Below are 22,464 nucleotides of genomic sequence, written 5' to 3' on the forward strand. Positions count from 1 at the left end.
TTACTATAATTCCCTGTGTCCATGGACCCCCCGGATCTGCCGCCTTTATATATGGGGGAGCATTAGCTACCAAATGATAAACTAAACAAATGAGTTTTTAGCCTACATTTGAAGATTGCGACTGTGTCTGAGTCCCGAACATTTTCTGGAAGATCATTCCAGAGTTGGGGGGCTTTATAAGAAAAGGCTCTTCCCCCAGCTGAGGCCTTCTGAATTCTGGGAACATTTAAAAATCCAGTATTCTGTGATCTGAGTGAACGTGGAGGCTCATAATAGGAAATTGTATCTTGAAGATATTCAGAAGCAAGCCCATGTAGAGCTTTATATGTTAATAACAAAATTTTGTAGTCAATGCGGAATTTAACAGGCAGCCAATGAAGTGATGATAAAACTGGGCTGATATGTTCAAATTTTCTAGTTTTAGTGAGGACCCTAGCTGCAGCATTTTGAACTAGTTGAAGTTTTCTTAAATTGCTGCTGGTGCATCCTGACAGTAGTGCGTTACAGTAGTCAAGCCTTGAAGTAATAAAGGCATGTACTAATGTTTCTGCGTCCTGGAGGGATAAGGCATTTCTAATCTTAGCAATATTGCGAAGATGTAAAAAAGCTGTCCTAGTGATACTGCCCATGTGTTGATCAAATGATAAATCCGGGTCAATTATGACACCAAGATTTTTTGCTGCTGAACCAGGTTTAACTGGAAAGTCATTGTGATTTAAAATTAAATCTGATAATTTATTTCTTGTCACTTTTGGACCCAAAAGCAGGACCTCTGTTTTGTTGCTGTTTAGAAGGAGGAAGTTACGCAACATCCAGCCTTTCACGTCTTTTACACAGTCCTCTATTTTCTTTAATCTGTGTTTGTCATCGGGCTTGGCTGAAATATACAATTGTGTGTCGTCTGCGTAACAGTGAAAGTTAATGTCATGGTTTCTTATAACTGTGCCTAGCGGTAACATGTATAATGTAAATAATAATGGTCCTAAAATAGAGCCTTGTGGAATTCCAAATCTTACTTTAGAATAATTTGAATTTAGATTGTTTACTTTTACGAATTGATAACGTTCCGTTAAGTAAGCTTTGAACCATAATAGGGCTGTCCCTGTGATTCCAACCATGTTTTCTAACCTTTCTATGTGAATATTGTGGTCTATTGTATCGAAGGCTGCGCTTAGGTCAAGAAGCACCAACAGGGATACGTGGCCTTGATCAGAGGCAAGAAGAAGATCATTTGTTATCTTGACTAGAGCTGTCTCTGTACTATGATGTTGCCTGAATCCAGATTGGAATTTTTCATATAAGTGGTTACAGACTATGAATGAATATTATGGATGTGTAATATTTACCATGTTATTTACTGGAGAGGATACTAAATTTCCCATACTTTTCAAAACCACCCAGATAGCACGATAATACTGGCCCTGGTCTGACTCACATGCCCAGTGTTTTATGGCTTTCTTGCTGCATGGACTAATGGCACATGAGGGCCACCTAAGCACCACATTATGTCCACATGTTGCCATTAAGTGCCTTGCTTTACCAACTTTCGACTTGCGTCCCATTTGCTATGACTATCTCAGCTATATCGTTGTCAGAAGTGAGCCAGAGCTGTTTTGTGTCGTGCGCCAAAGGAGCATTTTCAGATTGAGGACTACTTTTTGCTCAAATGAAGTCTGCCATACGGACAGTGGGTCAGTGCTGCTGCAACTTCATGTCATCTGGGTATTCATAATATTTACATAATATGCCAACATTGTAATATTTGTCTCTGTAAATATATATATATATATATATATATATTTTTTTTTTTTTTTTTTTTTGCATATTTTTTCCAGCACAATGTCAAAGATATGTGTTGTGGACAATGGCATGCTGGTCAGTCAGAATGAACATGCAGGGTGACCAGATAAATCACTACTAGACCAGCATAAACCATTTTAGATAGCATGGAATTCGTGTTGTCCTGCTTGGTAATGCCTTATTTCTTAAAATTATTTACTTAGCATTTTATAAAAATAGGTAATGTCCCTGTCACACAGATCCAGGGTCCTAAGTTTGTGGGTCCCACTCAATGTGATTAGTTTGGTGTGTTCTCCCCGTATCTACATTCGTTTCCTCCAGGTGCTCCAGTTTTCTTCCCATGGTCCAAAAACACATGCTGATAGGTGTATTGGCTACTCAAAAGTGTCCATAGGAGTGAATGTGTGAGTGTGGGTCACACTGCGAAGGGCTGGGCGTGTTCCTGCCTTGCTCCCTGTGACTCTGAGTTGGCTTGAACCCATTGTGACCCTGAACTGGATAATCAGCTACAGTCAATGAATAAATGAATGAAAAATTCTTATTGTTATAATTAAATAATTAGTTATTTCCTCAGAACAAAGACGTAATATATCAGATGAATGGCTTTTGAAATGCAATTATTTGGTGGCACAACAGGTAGTGTCGCTGTTGCACAGCTCCAGGGTCCGGGTGCTTTAGTTTCCTCCCACGGTCCAAAAACACACATTGGTAGGTGGATTGGCGACTCAAAAGTGTGCATAAGTGTGAGTGTGTATCGCCCTGCCTTGTGCCCAGTGATTCCATATAAGCTCCAGACCCACCGCGACCCTGAACTGGATAAGCGGTTTCAGTCTATGAATGAATGAATGAGCATAAATATATTATTAAAGATATTCTCCAATGAAAATCAAGTGTGTACGTTTGTTAACTTGCCTGTGTGGTGTTGTTTATGTTCTAGAAGATGTATCATCAGTGAAATTAACAGTTAGCACCATGGCTAAGCATTTCTATAATAATATTATTAATAATAATAATAAGTTACACTTACCCAAAGGCACTTCAAATGCTTTGAAACTGCAACGTTTTAGAGATAGGATTAACGGGTGGCTAAAATTCACTATTTTGCATTATGGCGCATAAAGGTAGCTCAGTTTTGTAATGTTCCCATTATTCGTAATGATCCCATTGTGACGTCTGTGTTACGTTGATTATAAAAGAGCAGTCTTTTTCTACAGTGAGTCTTCTTCACATTATGACATCACTAACATATACTGACACCTAGTGGCTGAGATGTGTTCTGAACTAAACTAGTTTTAAACATGGCACCGTCTACGTAAGGAACCCATTCTGTGGAGAATAATCTGGATCATTCAGAGAAGAAAAAGACCATTTAATTCTTCAACTCTTGTGAGTAAAATTAGTAGAAAACAAAATGCAAAAATATCAAATATTCGCTTTCACGTCTACTCTCTCTGTGTTTTACCAGACCCCCGTACCGAGTCTCCCACTTCCTCCGAGTGGAAACTCTTCATGGCGCGTCACTTCCCCCAGTCTTGATGTAGAGAAGATGGCGGCTGTAGTGGAGAGAGTTGAGGGAGGCGATCCCGAATCACTTTCACCGAGTCTGCCCTCTCCACCGCCAGACCAACCGCACCAGAACAACCCGCTGCTGGGGCTGCCCATCGTTGCCATCGAGACCATCCTCAACTTTCTGTCCTACGATGAGATAAGCCTTCTGAGGCTGGTAAGAGAGCGCAAACAACAACAACAACAAAAGAGCCGCTAGCCTTGCTTTAGTTTCTGCTATATATCAGTCTTTTTCTGAGATTTTCTGAAGCTGTCTGGTTTATTTCAAGCCATTAAACAAATGGTTATATCCTTATATTGCTTCATATGCAAGGACTAACTTATAAGTCCTGAATTTAGCTTGAGCAGAACTGGGCTTCTTGTTCGTCAGCTTCTCCTTGGAAATGTCCGTTCCACCTTAAGTTTCCCAGCAGTTACAGCTGCAGTTTAAGGTGGAACAGACAATATAATAGAAAATTTCAACAAGAAGCACTTAAAGCTTTGCTGAGTTGAGACTTACTGTTCTCATATTTATCAGAACCGTTGGAGTCCTCTCTCTCTCTCTGCAGGGCAAGATGGAAAGCAGTTTTTTCTTGAAATCTTGAAACACAAAGAGTTTTAACGCGTTCCGCAACTCGAATTTGATCTTAATGTTTACCCCGAGTCGTGATTTATGTAACTGTCCTGTTGTCATACGGTTTTAAAATCACGAAGTGTCTTAATCTAAACACTGTGGCTTGCTAAATATTGCAGTGAGATACACCCCTTTCTAAAAGCACTGCAAACCATTAACGTTAATGTCCTCCTCCGGTCACAGCTCAAACACACACAATCTCAGATATGCACAACCAAATATTATATTAAGAGGCTTTTTTTTCTTTATTTTTATTTTTATTTTAAATCGAATGCCGTAAATATGGTTGTGAATGTGGTAATTCTACACCTTCAACTTAAGTAGTGCAGGATCTTTGAATTTGCAAATAATCCTCCACCCACCCACAGGATTGGTTTCGTAGGTTTATGAGGTAAGAAATCTTCGGATTTCAGAATTCACCTATTTGAGGCTAAAACTGCAGTGCTGTAAAAACAAAGTGGAAACAGTTGGGCATGGTGCTGACTGATTGTTTCCCTCAGGATTTGTCTTCAATCGTATATAAAAAAAAAAAACGCCATAAAGCCAAGAAGAGGGTCTCTGTGTGGTCTGTTAATGGTTACTCTTGGTTCCTGGTGGCTCTGTAATGGTGTCTAGTTGTCAGTGATATTAATTGAGGTTTTTTTATTGGAGCAAAAGGTGCATTAAGGAAGGCTTATCATCCTACAGTGCTGCTTGTGTTTGTTTCCTTTCTAAGTTTAAGAGGAACTGAAATCTAAAGGTTTCACTTCCTCATATTTTGGTGTTACACCAAAGGAGATTTCAACCAGTTTCACTGTCAAAGACTCTAATGTTGCACTAATATGGCGAGAGTTTTGCAAGAGGTGGTCAAAATAGTCGTTTAATATTTTCATACATTTTTAGTATGTTTGTTTCACACAGATAGTGACCTTGGGGGGGAAACAAAACCCACAGTATTCCCAAAAATTATTATTGAAGAGTGAAGACTAATATTTAGAGTCACTTCAATGTCTTTTTAGTGTAAGTTTAGCCAGCACCCAATGGATGTGGTTGTGTTGGGGAGCCTCTCAAAGGAAAACCAGTTTTCAACATTGATGTCCATGGTGGTGTTTAAATGTTGGGGGGCTTATCTTGTTTACCATGTTTATATTTACAAGGTATAACTGCAGTGTCCCAGAGAAAGATGCAAATTGTTTTACTTCATATATCTAATGGACCAGTCCTGACAATTTGAGAAGTGGGGCTCTTGAGCTGCATGCATTTTGCTGAAGGGTTGCTTGAAAGAGGCAGAATCTATTTGCGTATTCATAGACCTGTGCATACAAGTTCAATACAAGGGGTAGAATAATATCTGAGCATTATTATTAAGGGGTATTGTTGGATAATAAATTCTAAATATATTTAGAAACTGCTAGTGTTAGTTAAACCATGAGGTGTACATAGTGTAAACCTACTTTCTTAGTATGGAATCTAGGGAAAACCTTGCTGCCCCACAGGAATGCTCATTTAAAAGCCTATCAAACTAAAATGGAGGCTAGATTTATTATAGGACTGCAGGTTTGTTTGTTTGTTTTCCACTTCTGGCTGTGGGTTCTGGTTGTGAAAGCTGCCGCTATATAACTGTAGCCTAACTTGTTTTCTCTCATAGGTATGCAAGCGCATGGACATGATCTGCCAGCGCATGCTCAACCAAGGCTTTCTCAAAGTGGAGCGCTATCACAGCCTCTGTCAGAAACAGGTCAAAGCCCAGCTACCAAGGTGAGCTTTACTGCAAAAACATTTAGAATTTTGTCTTTGCTGGTAATTTGTATAATTGTTATTTAATGTATTGCCCTATTTTCTTTTTAGAAAGCACAGTTGAGTATTTTCCAAATCACTGCAGACATTCCTCTCAACCAATCACAATCATAGCAAAACAAATAAAAATAACCCTGCAGTGAAAACAATGGTGGCAGTAAAGGAGTGTTTTTTTTTTTTTTTTTGTCTACGAAACGAGCGGAAAGTCTTACTCAGAAGCACATTGCTCCTTGGACTAGTGCTCTCCTGATCATCTGGAGGGTGGAGTGTTTTTGTTGCTGAAGCATTAGTTTATATTAATGTTTCCTCCTCTATTAGCTTGAGCAATTAGCTCTAATTTTAGCTCATTGGAACAACAAGCATCAGCCTCTATTGACATGCACGGACAGAAAGACCGCTGTGTTTAACATGAGGTTATCTAGTCAACACTTCACATTTTACTTGGTGATTTAAAATCTCACGTACAGCTGCTGTCCACAAAAGGTGCCCTTTAAAAATAGGCAAATTCTCTAAGATTGTGTCTACAAACTTGCTCTGAAGATTAAGGGTTTGTCAGTTATTTCCGGATTTAAAGGGTGTTTTTAATGCCACAGTGTGCCGCAGTGACCAGGTTTGTTTGGCATAATCTGTAATGTCTCCAGAGTAGATTCCCAGGGAATTTGGTGTATTACTCTGTATGTAAAATAGGGAGAGGAGCCAGCACATCAACACAGGGCTGACACTTCAGAACAGGCCTAAATCTCTAAAGTAGCAGGAGGTTCAATAATTAAATAGGAGCGACCCACTTCTGTCTACACTTCCTCACACTGGCATTCTTGATGGTTGCCATCTGTGACATCTTGAAGTGGTGTCAACATTGCTTATTTGAGAAGGCCTGTGTTGAAAACCAACCCCTTGTTCGGTTAGATAAAATGTGTTTTTCTACATGCAGCTGAGCCCTAGTATACACTGTGCAGCACTTTGTGGACCCCTGCTTATCACATCTCCCGTGTGTGGCAGGAACAGCTTCTGCTCTTCAGGGAGGGCCTTACACTTCATGGTGTAACATTTAGTGTGATGATTTGATGGCAGTCAGCCAGATAAACATGAAGTTAGGTACTTGTGTTGGATGATTAGCTCTGGATCACAAACACGACTCCCAATACATTTCAAAGGTACTGGAGTGTGCTGAATCAGTCCAGAGGGCACCCTGAATATGTGTATTTTTTTTGTCATTCCTAACAGGCGAGAATCAGAGAGGAGGAACCACTCTCTGGCCCGCCACGCTGACATCTTGGCCGCGGTGGAGACACGCCTCTCCCTGCTCAACATGACTTTCATGAAATACGTCGACTCTAATCTCTGCTGCTTCATACCTGGAAAGGTACCCGCTGTCCTTTTACTTTCACTTTCTGACTACAGTCGAGATATACAGACTGCATGCAGACCCTAGTTGCTCTAGGTGCAGTGACACACCAACACAACTGTGGAGAGGTTTAGTCTGAAATGATGGATCATAGCTAGTCATCCAAAACTGGTACCAGAAATCACTAAAGCTCTTACAGCGGCATGCCATCAAATCTTCACTGAACTGTTCCAGCATCTTGTAGCAGTATAGTGTCTGTCTCCTGCGGTAATGCAGCAATAATCTGATTATAAATACAGTCATAAACACGGTCTCTCAGCAGAGGGCGCACTTGATCCAGAGAATATTTAATATGTCCACACTGTGTGTGTGGGTAGTGTACTGTAAACTAGTATGAATCTTGATAATGCTGTTACTTATCAACTCATATATTTATATCTCTTGTGATCAGGTGATTGATGAAATCTACAGAGTACTGCGCTACGTAAACTCTACCCGAGCACCACAGAGAGCTCATGAGGTCCTACAGGAGCTCAGAGACATCTCATCTATGGCTATGGAATATTTTGATGAAAAAATCGTCCCCATTCTTAAGAAGAAGCTTCCAGGTGCTGATCTCTCCGGACGACTTATAGGCTCCGCCCCCGGTAAGACCCACGCTCATACACAGTGTTTTAGTGACTTGTCAAATCAACATTGCTCAATAATAACCCCCATCCTCATCGTTTGCACCCCGGCAGTGGCAGGGCCATCCACGTCGCTGACCACCATGACACTGCTGGCCAAGAACACGCCGTCTCGCTCGGAGATGACCAAGGTCCAGCAGCAGGTGAAGGTGAACGGCGCCTCCATGACTGCCTTGCGGCGTGAGATGCAGGAGGTGCGAGTGAAACAGCTGGAGCAGCAGAAGCAGCTGCAGGACCAGGAGCAGAAGCTGCTGGAGCAGACGCAGGTGATCGGCGAGCAAAACGCCCGGCTGGCTGAGCTCGAGCACAAGCTCCGAGAACTGATGGAGAGCGCGGTGGGGGCCGCGGCACCTTCCACCTCGTCCTCATCCCCTTCCTCTTCCTCGACTGTCGTAGCGGCGGTAGCGTCCACCTCCTCCGCCGTGGGCAGTACGGTCAGCTCAGGGCCTGGGATGGCAGAGGACGGTCCTTCCCTCAAACGGCCCCGCAAGTGTTTGGACCTGCCACGTCACTCCAAGCGTCTGAGGAGCAAGAAGTAGAGGGGCGTCCTGTCCTTGTTTTTTTTTTTCTGTTTTTATGAGTTTCCTTTCATTTTTGCAGGGTTTTTTTTGTTGTTTTTTTCCCTCCCCAATCAGATTTATTTTTTGCATGCAGCCATGTTCAGCAACAGCATGAGACGTGGTCGATTGAGAAATTGACAGCTTTATTTTGTTTTGTTTTATTTTGTTTTTACACATTTTACCAACTGCTACATTATCCCATATCATACACTAACGCACCCAGAGCTGTTGGCGAATGGCTTTGGGGGACGCTCGCCTTCTGTGTCTGTTGTCGTACGGAATCGTCTGGTGTTATATTCGAGAAGAAGAAGCTGAGGTTCGTGGTGAAACCGCCAAAGGACAAGCCTGTAAATTCAGCTGTAGCTAAACATCCATTACACAGCAAAGTAAATACATGAGCTTGATCTTCCCTCCCACACTGCAGGAACAACTGCACATACAGCAAGAGGTGGAACAGAGCACATATGTATCATATATATAGTGACTGAAGCATTAACATGAACATGTAGCCTGTTGAACCTCCCAACAGCATATTATGTCTAATTCATGTATAGCATGTGTTGTGAACATTTCTAATAGATGCCCTGCTTTTAAAAATGGAGAATGCCATGAAGCCTCCTGTAATAGTTTATTTTGTCATACAGATGAAAAATAAGGACTTTGTTGGAGTTCTGAATTTGGAAACGATCAAATGACTAATCCCCAGCTACTGCAAATGTAGCACCAGATGGTTATATGTTTTTGCCCAGTTGCACAATTAGGTGGCTGAAGGCTGTGTATTGTAGGTTTCGATGCTACGTTGTAGCTGCCACTGTTTTTGTGGATGTACAATTGCTTGTCAGTGCAATAAGAGTTGTTGAAAGACTTGTCCCTAGAAAAGTAAGTTATTAATGTTCTGGTTCTCTTTTGCTTGTAAAGAACATCTGCCACTGAAATTGTCTTGTTTTTTTTCTCGCAACCAGAGAAATAAGTTCATAATTTACCCACTCAAGTTCTGTTTTAGGGGTTAGGTCAACCCAATATTGCTATGGTGGTTAGTAATGAATGAAAACCTGTGTTGTCGTCTAGCGCGCCACGTTAGCTGATGTTTGCTTTCATTTGAATGTTGACTTGCGTTGAACTGACCATTCGTTCTTCCTTATTAAGTAGGAAATCTGAAAATTCAATCTCAATGCATGCTGTGCTCACAAATTTCTGAAAGAGGGGGGGTGGTGGGAGCATCTAAAGTGTTGGGCCTCATTGACCTTGGTCATGTGACTGAGTAACCCATGCACAGCTGTTGAGCCTTCAAGATTAAAGGCTGTGGATTCAGAATCATGTGATGTAGTGAGCCCTGGAGGGCGTTGGTGCTGTACCAGTTGCACATGGGCCAACACAAACTTATTAGGTTTCACGTTTCCTATCCGATGTTAACCATGAAAGAACCCAGAAATGTTCTTTCCATTAAGTATAGCTTTCCCTGGACACTCAAGTAGCTTAAATATACAGAGAAGCTTTTATTCTTTGTAAGTGGTTTGTGCTTTTATTTACAGCTGTCTTTGAAGGTCAACCGCATAAATACATGTATGGGTACAACTTCGCCTCCGGCAGCAGCTAATCCTTTAAAGTGAACTGCTACACTCACTGCCGGATAGATTTGACAATGGTAAAGCATTGAGATAACATTCGTTACATTCAGTTATGACAATATTATTCATTAATTATGTTCAGTGGCATTGTCAGCGTTTATTATTGGCCACATTATAATCTCTTAACAAAAGGTTTGGCTAAGTATTATTTAGCCTGTCCCTCGTTTAGTCAGTCGTTCTTTAAAACCCAGTATGTAGGGCATGGCAGTTGTTCAGGATCGGTGGTGGACCAGCACATGTGCCAGTTCGCATTCTTATTGTGTCCTCAGATTATGTCATCGGTGTCAGTGATGATCCTAAATTAGCCGGGGGAGCTGGCTAAGGCTAACCAACATGGCCTGTGACCATTTAAGAGTTTTTATTCGGTGTGGAGCTATCGAAGGATCTGATTCCAGACGCGTTTCAAACTCCTCGTAATACTCAACACTACTCGACACAAGCTCAAGCATTCTCTCAAAACCGAGGGCTTGATCTGGAATCGCATGTACGTTTAACGTTACAAGCAGGGCACACAAACGTTATACCTTGTGGCTTAATGCGAGACTGTGTCTCAATTTAGAAAACTATGTACTGTAAACAATGTTCTTCAGAGTTGAGACTGTGGAGTGTTTCATGTATGTAATAGGACAAATTAATCTTGTAAATTGCCTGTTTCAGGCAAAGAAAAAATGGTTTGTTGCACATATTACTGTTACAAATGTAAAAATGAATCATATTAAACAACATTAAGGCATCACTATGTGATTTGTGTGTGCCTAAGAGTAGTGGCCTTTTCTCTGGAATTGAACTTCAGTCGTCAAGGATTATGGAAATGTATATTACACACACAAAGGATATTCAAAGGTACTAGAGGAATTAATGTGCCTTCGTTTTGGAGAATACACAGGGGTCTGTCTACCCCACCCCCACCCCAAATATAGATATAATAGCTGTCTTGCATTTTGCTCCCTATTAAATATTATTCACTAGCTGTACATCAAATGCCAAATATGTTAGCATTTCTAATAAAATCTCCTTCAATTTCAGTCATGTTTTATTTAAACGTAATGTAATCAAACCTTTAAAATAGCTTATGAGCTAGTTATTTTTGTTTGTTTGTATATTTTAAGCATTACTGCTTCCGTTCCCTTCACCTGGCTGATAAACTGAACACCGGAGTACATCCCAAACTCCCTCTTGTGCTTTGTTCTCTCTGTGGTGGAAGCTAAAGTATTGGTTTCCACACTGTTAGAGCAAGGAGGCTGGGTGTGCCATGTTACATGAATGGAAGGCTTTGTCTAGAGAGGAGTGATGTCCCATACATCCAAACAAACAGTGACGGAAAACGGATATTTCATAAAAGCTTTTATGTCAGAGCTGCAAATTTAGGTTGATAGACTTTCATCTGGCGGTGCTGTAGCTGATAAACATCACAAAAGTCATTAGAAAAAAACCTCATGCAAATCAGACCACGTTATTCAAATCCTCAGGGTTTTTTTTTTTACAGAGGCTGTGAGCCTCTGAATTAAAATTGTTCAGCAATCGGTGAATCCGCTTCAGTTGGGGAACACTCCCAAAAAATCCCTGTTATCGTTTGGGGGCGAAGCCGTGCATGTTTTTATTGATATATATTTAACTACTCATTTACGAGTCTCAATTTTGCTTTTTCAGACCCATTCTGGTAAACAGTGATATACATTTGCCCAATTAATTTGTCATTATAAATCACAGAATCTGTGTGGCAAGTGGTGCCGCAGGAATAGTTGCTGGCAGAGCTCCAGGATCCTAGGGCCCTGGGTTCAATCCCCACCCTGAATCACTCTCTGAGGAGTTCTGTGTTTTCTCCTCGTCTGTCCCTGAGAGCCTGTTTCCACCCATAATCCAAAAACATGTTTATATATTGATAGGCTGCATAAAGCTGATTAAACCCAAACCTTTTTTTAACTCTAATTTCAGCCACAGTTTTGAAAACTTGTTTTTTGTGGGGTCATTTGATAAAGTTGTTACCATTGTATTCACAGCAGTGTAATAGTGTTTGCACTAAACACATTGTAAAGCTGATAATACTGGGATATTTGTAGTGAAAACAAATTTGCTACTGTTTTATTCACTACAGGGCACCGAGTCGGCCATTTTGAAAACTCTGTATTTTCCTTATAAACATTCATTCATTCATTATCTGTAAGCGCTTATCCAGTCCAGAGCCTACCTGGAATCATTGGGCGCAAGGCATGAATACACCCTGGAGGGGGCGCCAGTCCTTCAAAGGGCAAAACACACACACACTCACGAACACTTTTGAGTCACCAATCCACCTACCAACATTTTTGGACTGTAGGAGGAAACCCACGCGGACACAGGGAGAACACACCACACTCCTCACAGACAATCACCCGGAGCAGGAATCGAACCCACAACCACTACCTGCTGCGCCACCGTGCCACCCCCTTATTTATATAAGTATTATGAAATATGCCATTAAGAAATGTGCAGAAGAACATTATGTAACAAGGGTTCAGTAAACAGAAATAGTGGCTCCATCACTTTTACAAAGGCAGGTTTGTAGCCCTGATTTAGTAGAGCTTTTTCAGGACTTTTATAGAGCAATTGCACAATTTACAAATCAATGTTGAAGTGCGTTAACAACATTTGATAATTTAATTAATGTATTAAAAAATTATCAAAATTATATTTTACAAATAACACTCATTATTTAACATGTCATATGACAAACCACTACACAGGTATAAACAAAAAGACCATGATGTCACAATCTCCCTCTTTGTTACAGTTTGGGGGGGGGGGGTGGACGACTACTGACGTGCAGACTGAGCAATTAAATGTTTACAGAGAAGTTTATCGACCAATAACGATAGCTCTACAGTCAGACCGTCCAATCAGAAGATTTTAGACTACTTCACCACGCCTCCTTCTCACTCAAGCGAACCAATCGGAGTAGGGGAGGGCGGGACTAGTTTGTGAACGAAACACTTCTCGAAATTCTATGTAAGCTCTAGAAAAACAAAATCCCGGACGTTTGTGAAATTCTGCCCGGACATTTTTTTAAGTTGAAAAAAAAGGGCATGTCCAGGTAAAAGAGGATGTCTGGTCACCCTAGCCTAACTTCATAATCAAGTCAAATAATTACTTGAGTGAAGGTGAAAGGACCTCCCCAAAATAACGACTACTGTTAAAGGATAAAATTACTAAGAGCTGCAGTGGAACTAACATCACATGTAATCTTTTAGACAAAGAAGTCATGAGGGGTATTCTGAGAGAGAACTTGTGTTTTATTACATTAAAACACCCTCCAGTGAAAAACCTGTATTTACTGGCGCCCCCTCCAGGGTGTGTTCATGCCTTGCGCCCAGTGAATATACCTAGTGTTCCTTTAAATCTGTTGTGGTCAGTATGATGTATGTGAATGTGATGGTTTTTGTGGCATGGCCAAAAATACTTTACAACACTTCTGCTTCACAACGATATGGTCTGAGTGTACGGTACATTCTGAAAATTCAGCAATAATATCTTTTTATTTCAAACGTATTTAGGTTAAATTTTATGCGGTACGGGCCCTTTAAATTGTTGCCTCGTGATCAGATAATTGCAGACGGTGAAGCCTCCTATTCGACAGCGCCGCGCCTTGCTCTCAGTTATAACTGCGCTGCGAGAGAAAACGGACGAGGAGGCGCTGTTGGCGGCTTAAAGCTGAACTGTTTCTTCCAGGACACGGTGAAACTTTAAAATAAATCAACAATCTCGCAGAAAATACCTTGACGGAGATGGGAAACCGAGTCGCTCGGGAAGATTATGAATGGGTTTATACAGACCAGCCACATGCGGACCGCCGGAAAGAGATACTGGGTGAGTCACTGGTCACTTACACAATTCTATTTCCATTAATATTGAATTGTCACAATGTCGCTGTTTCAGAGGGATTAAACATTCAAACGTTTGCATTTTGAGCTCTAACGCATCCCAACATAGGGTCACAGCAGCTATCAGCACATCTTTTCCTGTCTTGTGTGGGAACAGTTACGAATTCCTTCACCCGGTCCACCTTAAATGTACTGTAAACTCCTACCGCTTTTAAGGTGGAATTAAAAAATCCAAAAAAAATGTCGAATGTATAAGGAAATGTATTCTTTTAATTCTTTACGATAGCCACCAACTGAGCTAAAATATTGGTGTCCGTTTCTCTCTTTTTCATGAAGCAGTAACGTTTATGTGAACTCCGAGCCTGAAGCACACGTTATCGCAAGTCCCAGGGTGAAGTTACCGTTATGTCCGGTAGCTAGGCTAACAGCCCACACCCCAGCTTCTCCTCAGACTTCTAGAACCAAGCGGCTCCGTTAGCAGCGGCGTAACGTTAGTTACGTAACGGCTCCGTAAGCTAGAATCATTGGCCCGCTGTGTTTTAAAATAAATTTAACCGACGTATCCTACCTGCTTGACGAAATATTTACGTAAGCTACAGTTTTAGATGAAAACCGTTGACTGGTTGTTTCGTCGTTTAGCAAACGCCCTGAAATGTTAACTTGGTAAAAACCTTTCAGTAGACGGACTCTTTAATTACTAGCTATTTCGTCAAAAACCAAGAAAATCAGCCGAATCTTACACATTACTTCTCAGGGCCTAGAACAGTGTGGCGTGACAAATTATATCACTCTCCATGGCCTAAAAGAGTCAAATGTGAGAGAAATGCTTTAGTTATCCTTACCCTGGTCTTAAATAGTAAAACACTGGTATTTAAAAATAAAAAATCTGCTTCTCTTGTAGAGATTGAGGGTAACACAATGGTCAGCGTGTTATTTGTAACTGATATGACGGCGGTGAACAGCAGGAGTCAATCTCTTTATGACCCCGTCGTATTGTTCTTTTATTTACTTAAGAGATTAACTATTTGGAGAACGAGATGTTGTAACGGACACGTTCAAACCACAGCTCCTCAATCAGCATGGCCATGGCTGACTAAAAGTGGCTGAATTCTAACAGTGAAGTGTTAAAACCAGTCTCACCTTCTGGTTCGGCCTAAATGTAAAGTGAAATTTCAGAGGATTTCCCTATTGTCGAGATGTGAACAGAGACTTGTGAAACGATTGGATGCAAAGTACTATTCAAATAAATTGGCTGATTTTGTTTGTAGGTATTGTGAGCCCTGAAGTTTCCAAAATTGTAAATAAGGCTGAATAGTAATACATTATCAGTATATATTGCTATATAAAGGTTTCAATAACAGTGATATGATTTTTAAATACAATATACATTATTTACAGCATCTGCACTCGGTTTTAAAATTAGTTTAAAATGATTAATATTGGCAAATTCAAGAGGTATGTTTTGTAATGTCATGCTCCTTGTTTGTTATTGGTGGTGTTCCTCCTTGTTTATAATGATATTGGATTAATAACGGCTCAACAGAAATTAAGAAATATATCATGAAATATAACCCAGTAAACATTTAGCCGTTGATTCAACGTTGAAATAACGTAATGACTGCCGTCTAAGCAACGTTCTCTTAAGTTTGAAAATGAAAGTTGAAAAGACGTCCAAACACAGACATTGAAAAGACGACTATTAGACGTATTTTGGACGTCCATTGACGTTATTAATTGGTCCCGAAATAAATTACTTGTATAAAACGCATTTTGGATGTCCACTGACGTTATTGATTGGTCACCACTTAACTAACTTATTAAGATGGATTTTGGACGTCCATTGACGTTTAAAATATGTCCTTGACGGACAGACTACTTTTAGACCTATTTTGAATGTCCAGGGACGTTCCTTGTTTAGTGGGAAATGTTGGCCATATAATTCAGCCCTATTTTAAAGTAAACAAAAGACGTCTGTGTCTAAAATACAAATTATGCAAACATTGCAAGACGGGTGGAACTCCTGTTTAATACATTGTCTGAGCAAGTTACAGTACCTTGAAAATGAATAGATATTGAGCTTTTAAAGTTGGGTGCTGTGGCATGTGCCTCTGCTGCTACTGAATGTTTAAAAGTTTGTCAGGTTTATCTACTACCCAATGTCAAGGCTTTTGTCCTGATAATAGGTGAAATTCGGTAGAAGTACTTAGCCTTGGGCTCTGTTATACCATGTGTACATAAAGAGAGCTTAAGTTAACAAAGTTAACAATGCCGTAATGGAAATTTGCCTGGGCCTTTGTCATGAAGCAGCCTCTGAGGACGGTTGCTTGTCCTGACTGAATAATTCATGAAAGCAAAGTTTTGTTCTTTTGGAGACACGCTGAGATGGTGTGATAAAACAAAATTGCAGCAGATTTCATTCAAGTCAAATAGCCCATAGGCGATCCAAAAATAAACTGTATGAGCTGGAAATCCAAGAGTTTGATTCAGTGGTAACAAATAACAGTTAATTTAAGTAGATAAGTACTGTTAAAAGTGTAACATATGTAGAATGAATATGCAGATGGTAGGTTTTTGTGTGGGCAGCCTTGCACAAGTTTACGCTTTTGTCTAAGCTGAGCCTTCAGTCAGGACATGCCCCAGGTAAAGCAGCTGATTTTCAGGAAGCCAGTCAACTTTGCTGTGACATGCCCTCAGCAAATGTACGTTTCATGCGTGCTTCTGAAGGCCAGTGTAACAACACATTAATGCATTGCTTACATGCCATAGGGGGGTGTGTGTGTGTGTGTTTTTGTTTAATTCACAACTTTTTTTTTTTTATTATTAATCTTCAACTTAAGAAAAATGTGGCTATAAGCCTTGTGGCCTTTTTGACACTATACGTAATTCTGTGTTTAAATGAAACACTGCAGTACTTAAGTCGTTTAACTTTTCTGTGAAGTCTTGTGTACGGTATAATTTTTAGCACGGACACAGCGTCCTGTTTTGGTACTGGTGTGGCAACAAAGTACTAAAACAACACCCTTTTTTAGATATTGTACTGTTTTGTCACCAGTGAAAACCCTGGATTGTGGGTTCTTATGCCATTACTATTTCTTTTTAGCACAGTATTTTACCCACCTGCAGGCTTTAATGTAAAAATGAGTGCCCTCATGAAGACACGCCCAAGCCATTTCAAGAGCTAGTTCTAGATTCCAAATTGTAATCCACAGAAAGAAAAACAATATTCTGGTTGGAAGGAATATGGCAGATATCCCTGAACATTTTATTGCCTACAGTGTGTAGAGAGGAAGTTTGAAGTGGAGGCTGGTATGGCCAACACCCTGAAAAGCACAGATCTGCATTCTTTTTCTCTTATTAGCTTAAGGAGATTAGCTTTAGAACTCCAGGTTTGTCCTGACTTCATCCTCATCTCTGCAAACACACAAGAAAGGTTGATGTATGCATAATAGTCTCTGTTTTCTTGGATGAACAATGTCGAGATTACTAGCAGAAGACAAGGCCTGAGGCTCAAAAAAGCATGAACTAAGAGTAAAGGTTCTCAGAGTGGACGTTTGACCTCAGTTGTCTGAATGTACCTGTCAGTGATTAATGTGTTTTTATGTCTCTCTTGCTAGCTAAATATCCAGAGATAAAATCATTGATGGGCCCTGATCCCAGGCTGAAATGGATTGTCTCTATGATGGTTGGAGTTCAGTTCCTGGCCTTCTACCTGGTTAAGGACTTGGAATGGAAATGGGTGTTGTTCTGGACGTATGTGTTTGGGAGTTGCGTAAACCACTCCATGACATTAGCCATTCATGAGATTTCCCACAACGCAGCTTTTGGAAACAACCGCGCCAGGTGGAACCGCTGGTTCGCAATGTTCGCCAACCTCCCCATTGGCTTACCGTACTCTGCCTCCTTCAAGCGCTACCACCTTGACCACCACCGATACTTGGGCGGTGATGGAGTGGATGTGGACATCCCCACTGACTTTGAGGGTTGGTTTTTCTGCACACGCTTTCGCAAGTTTATCTGGATTATTTTACAGCCACTGTTCTACGCCATTCGACCCCTCTGCATCAACCCCAAGCCCATCACCCAGCTGGAGCTGGCCAATGTGGCCATTCAGTTCACGTTTAATGCTTTCCTCTACTGGCTTTGGGGGGCCAAGCCTGTGGTCTACATGCTGGCCGGCTCAATGCTGGGAATGGGGCTTCACCCAATTTCGGGACACTTCATTGCAGAGCATTACATGTTCCTCAAGGGCCATGAGACCTATTCATACTATGGATCTCTTAACTTGCTGACTTTCAACGTGGGTTACCACAATGAACACCATGACTTCCCAAGCATACCTGGATGTAGGCTACCTCTGGTAAGACATGTATTTGTTTGTCTGTAAAAGGATGAATGGATTATTTTCAGACTATTAATGATGGATATAATTAGAATTACATTGACATAACTACTGTATACATGTACACAATTAGGGCCACTGGCATGACTTCAGGGAGTGTGTGACCTATAACCGAGAGCTACAGATAGATGAGATAAAATTATTGGTTGTAAAAGCAGAGTGGTTTTAGTTATTGACTGTAATTCCAATATTAAACAGATAAAATTTAATTTGAATACGTTTAATGTTTAACACGTCTTGGGAAATATTTCCCAGTAGTCTTGATTAATAAATGTCACACAACCTGTGGAAAAGACTTTGACCAGGGCTCAATAGTCAGCAAAATTTGAAAAATGGAATGCTGTAAATAATTAGCAAGAGCTTCAGGGAGGTATTACTTTGGCAGCAGTATAAAGTGGAAATTATTCATGTTTTCCATATCTGGAAGCCTACTTGCTTTGCACAGTTCTCTTTGCTTCAGCTCATGACAAACTCGAATGAGCCAAAGAGTGGTACAAGAAAGTACAAGTCTGTGCAATGGCAGGTGGGCCTCCAGGTGTAGAGTTGGGAAACACTGTTTATTGCTACCAAGGAAAAGGCCGCTGCAGATTAGTTTACAAATACTGGGAACTGCATGTATGAATATTAGTGTAAGTAAATGCAGTGTGGTAGGGTAGGTCTATAATCACTAGAATACATCCTTTATCTTTTCAAAGGTTAGTATGGGAATTTATTAGTATGGTGTAGGGCCTCCTTTTGCGGCCAATACAGTGTCAATTCGTCTTGGGAATGACATATACAAGTCCTGCACAGTGGTCAGAGGGATTTTAAGCCATTCTTCTTGCAGGATAGTGGCCAGGTCTCTACGTGATGCTGGTGGAGGAAAACGTTTCCTGACTCGCTCCTCCAAAACACCCCAAAGTGGCTCAATAATATTTATATCTGGTGACTGTGCAGGCCATGAGAGATGTTCAACTTCACTTTCATGTTCATCAAACCAATCTGTCACCAGTCTTGCTGTGTGTATTGGTGCATTGTCGTACTGATACACAGCACCGCCTTCAGGATACAATGTTTGAACCATTGGATGCACATGGTCTTACTGGTGCAATGTGCAATTAATGAAGATTGGCCACCAGGCTGCTCCAATTTAGCCATGAACCCTCCCACAGTTTCATTGTCTAACCCCTGTAGCTTGTTAACATGGCCTCTTAGAGGATAAAACTGCTGGGTAGGTATTGAGGAAATATTTACATAATGAAGATTGCAAATGGGATCTAACGACTTGCACTCTCCTGATGACAAAACTAACCCTTGCACAACCTTTGTATTTGGGAGCCAAGGCTTTTCAAAGTTGGAACACAAGTATTATAAAACCATAAATTCTAATCATGCCAACCTCTGTACCAGGAATAAAAAAAAACATCAGTGGGATAAAGCTTAACCCTAGGTTTATTTTTATGTAATTAATTTATCATGAAAATAACTTGTATTTAATGCCTCAATGTGAGTCCTGTTTTGTTCCATAACAGGTGAAGAAAATGGCCCCAGAGTATTACAACAACCTGCCCTGCTACTCTTCATGGGTAAGGGTTCTGTATGACTTCATCATGGACGACGAGCTCAGTCCTTACTCTCGTGTAAAGAGGAAGCTGAAGGGAGAGGTCAAGCAGGAATGAGTGGCTCCACCTTCTGATGGAGCTTCACTGACCAAAAACAAGGAGGCAAATGTTGCTGACCCTTCACACTGCTAACCGCTTGAGCAGAGTAATTCAGTAATGCACAGTGGTGTGATTGAACAGACTGTCTGCTTAATTTGTGTGTGTGTGTGTGTGTGAGAGAGAGAATGGTAATTTTAGTTACAAGCTATTTCAAGTGTCTTAGTCCAGCTAAACAAACAAAATGGAGTCCTTCCAACCTTCATAGATTTTTAAGATTTGGTCTAATCTGCTGATTCCCAGTTGTCATACAATATTCTAAGATTATTTTTCTGCACAGTTTGATTTTGAACTTTGAAACTGGGAGCTTTGTTTGCCTTGTGTTTTCCCCACACCTAAATAATTTTAAGCTTTATGTATAAATAGATATAGCCACTGTAATTTAAAAATTATCATAGAAAGCACCTAGTTCAATAACACGTACTGTTCCTGTAAGTCAAAGAGCATTTACTAAAATGTGTGTCACCGAAGTTGCATTCTTGGGATTTTACCCAACATGTCCCTAACCTGTTTATCAAGCCATCTTGTTTTAGGGGAAATATTCACTTTTAGTTTTGTCTGTAATATTATCAGAGTGTACAGAAGGTGTGGACCTGCACACTTGAGTTGCTTATCTTTGACAGCCTCTTGTTTGTCATTACAAGAAGTAGCAGTAACATTCAGACCTCACGTTACCTTGTGTTTTGTTTAAATACATATGAAGCACATATACCACCCTTGTGTTGAAAAAGGTGGTGTTTGCTGTGTTAGAGTTAGATTCTTGGACAGGGATAGAACCTAGTCCTTGACTACACAGTATTTGGAACAAAGATTCTCCAATGACAAGAAAACGTAGTCTGGAACTAAACCTAATCCCTTAATGGCAAACTCACCCAAAGACCCCAGGCTTAATTTGGAATGACTTTGATTTGGTTTACACCTGGTTGTATCATGTGACTGATAAGTGGATTGACTGCGTCCTGACACAGCAGTCAAATGAGTTCTCTGGTAATTGGGATCAAAATTTAGTTTCTACTTGGGGCAAAAAATAGCACATTGGATTCATGATCATGTGTGTTATGACAAATTTTTAAGAGAGGGTTTTGATTAGATCAGATGGGGCCTGGGCTGCACTGACAGTGGTTGTCGTTAAATTGGGTAGGGTTGTGTTTGTTGAATGTGGCTTTGAGGGAGATTCATTTACACCTGTTAAAAATGCATACCAAGGGGTTTGGGTGATGAGTTTAATCTGTTTTAAATGAAGCGGGTGCATTCACGCCTGCGTTTTCATAATCTCTATCTGAATATAGTCATGATACTCAAGACACAAATTATGTGTAAACATTTGTAGCCCCCCTATTGCCCACCAAAAGTGGAAGGGCTTGGTGAATCTGAGGATTGTGCTTTAGTGGTTACATGAAATCGCTGTATAACCGTAAAAAAAAAAGTGTGAGTTAAGAGCATTTTTGACTTTGTTGCCATCATATTAAACCAGAACTGGGGGCACACCTGAGGCATCAGGAAGTTTTTAAACATTGCAGAAATACCGCTGCAAATCAAGCCTGTTTTATGTCAATTGTTAGAGATGAATGCCTTTGTGTCATTTTGCCGGGTGTGGTTTATTCAAACTTCATTTTTAGCTTTACAAAAAACGGACTTCACTGTTTAGCACGTTCTGTACTTGAAGTGGCGAGACGAGATGGAATAGTTTCACTGGATGGAATAGTAAACACGACGTTTGCTCATGCTGTACTGCTGAAGCTTGAGTGAATACAATTATTTTAGTTCAGTTTTGTAACAAGACGTCCTTCCTAGCCTCCATTTCTTGTTCCACAAGAAAAAAATAATCAAAAACCACGTTGTCCTTTGATGTAAAACAATAGCAACTAACACGCTGTCTGTAAATTCTCAAATTCTTTCTTCTTTGTCCTTAACATTTGCAAACTAGCCTAAGACCTAAGCCCTGCCTTTTTAAAGGTGCTTTATCTCCAGTAAAGCCGACGCAGACATGTGGAACGTCTCAAACTATCTTTCTTTCAGTTTGAACTCTTTGCTGGCAGCAGTTGGTCTGGGATTTACATGATGTTGGAGATATTTCCTCTATCAGTATTAGAACCAGCAAGATCAGGCCCTTGCTGGGAAATCCTTTAAGCACCTTAAAATGGGCTCATGGGTAAAGTTATGGCTCTTTAATTGTTCCATTCCTGTTCTGTTACTGCATTGATATGGTTTTATTAAAATAATTTCAGACTAAACTGTGTTTTCTTTCCTGCTTTCACATGATGTGTGTTCAAAAGTGATTACCTAGGAGAGCGGTAGCTGAAAGACAATAAACGTAACATTTAATGTAGTTGGACCGGTTGCGTCTCCGAGTGCCACTGTAACCTCCTCTGCAAATTTTTAAAGAACCATGACAAGTTTCTCAAGACAGATCTCATAGATCTATATTGATATCTTTATCTGCACTTAGTTATTTTGCAATTGTTATAAGTCATACGTCTGTCAAAATAGGTGGTCATTGGTCACTGTAAGCAAAGGAATGACACACATCTTGCTTA

General features: G+C 40.5%; 2 protein-coding genes across 3 annotated transcripts; both read left to right on the forward strand.

The window, feature by feature from the left end:
• Nucleotides 1–3,025: 3,025 nt before the first annotated feature.
• On the forward strand, nucleotides 3,026–10,727 carry fbxo28 (F-box protein 28). 2 transcript variants are annotated; one of them, XM_066660306.1, is made up of 6 exons: nucleotides 3,026–3,186; nucleotides 3,266–3,523; nucleotides 5,607–5,716; nucleotides 6,980–7,118; nucleotides 7,552–7,747; nucleotides 7,841–10,727. In XM_066660306.1, exons 2-6 carry the CDS (start codon nucleotides 3,347–3,349, stop codon nucleotides 8,323–8,325), a joined length of 1,107 nt encoding a protein of 368 aa, XP_066516403.1. In that variant the 5' UTR covers nucleotides 3,026–3,186; nucleotides 3,266–3,346; the 3' UTR covers nucleotides 8,326–10,727. The 2 variants fall into 2 exon arrangements, with proteins under 2 accessions (XP_066516403.1, XP_066516402.1); XM_066660305.1 differs by having other exon boundaries at nucleotides 3,026–3,523.
• A 2,867-nt stretch (nucleotides 10,728–13,594) lies between these two features.
• Nucleotides 13,595–22,167, forward strand: degs1 (delta(4)-desaturase, sphingolipid 1). The gene is made up of 3 exons (XM_066661590.1): nucleotides 13,595–13,817; nucleotides 17,446–18,188; nucleotides 19,742–22,167. The coding sequence occupies exons 1-3, from the start codon at nucleotides 13,736–13,738 to the stop codon at nucleotides 19,886–19,888; spliced, it is 972 nt and encodes a 323-aa protein (XP_066517687.1). The 5' UTR covers nucleotides 13,595–13,735; the 3' UTR covers nucleotides 19,889–22,167.
• Nucleotides 22,168–22,464: the final 297 nt, after the last annotated feature.

This window comes from Hoplias malabaricus, chromosome 2 (genome assembly GCF_029633855.1).
Source record: "Hoplias malabaricus isolate fHopMal1 chromosome 2, fHopMal1.hap1, whole genome shotgun sequence".
Classification (NCBI taxonomy): Eukaryota; Metazoa; Chordata; class Actinopteri; order Characiformes; family Erythrinidae; genus Hoplias; species Hoplias malabaricus.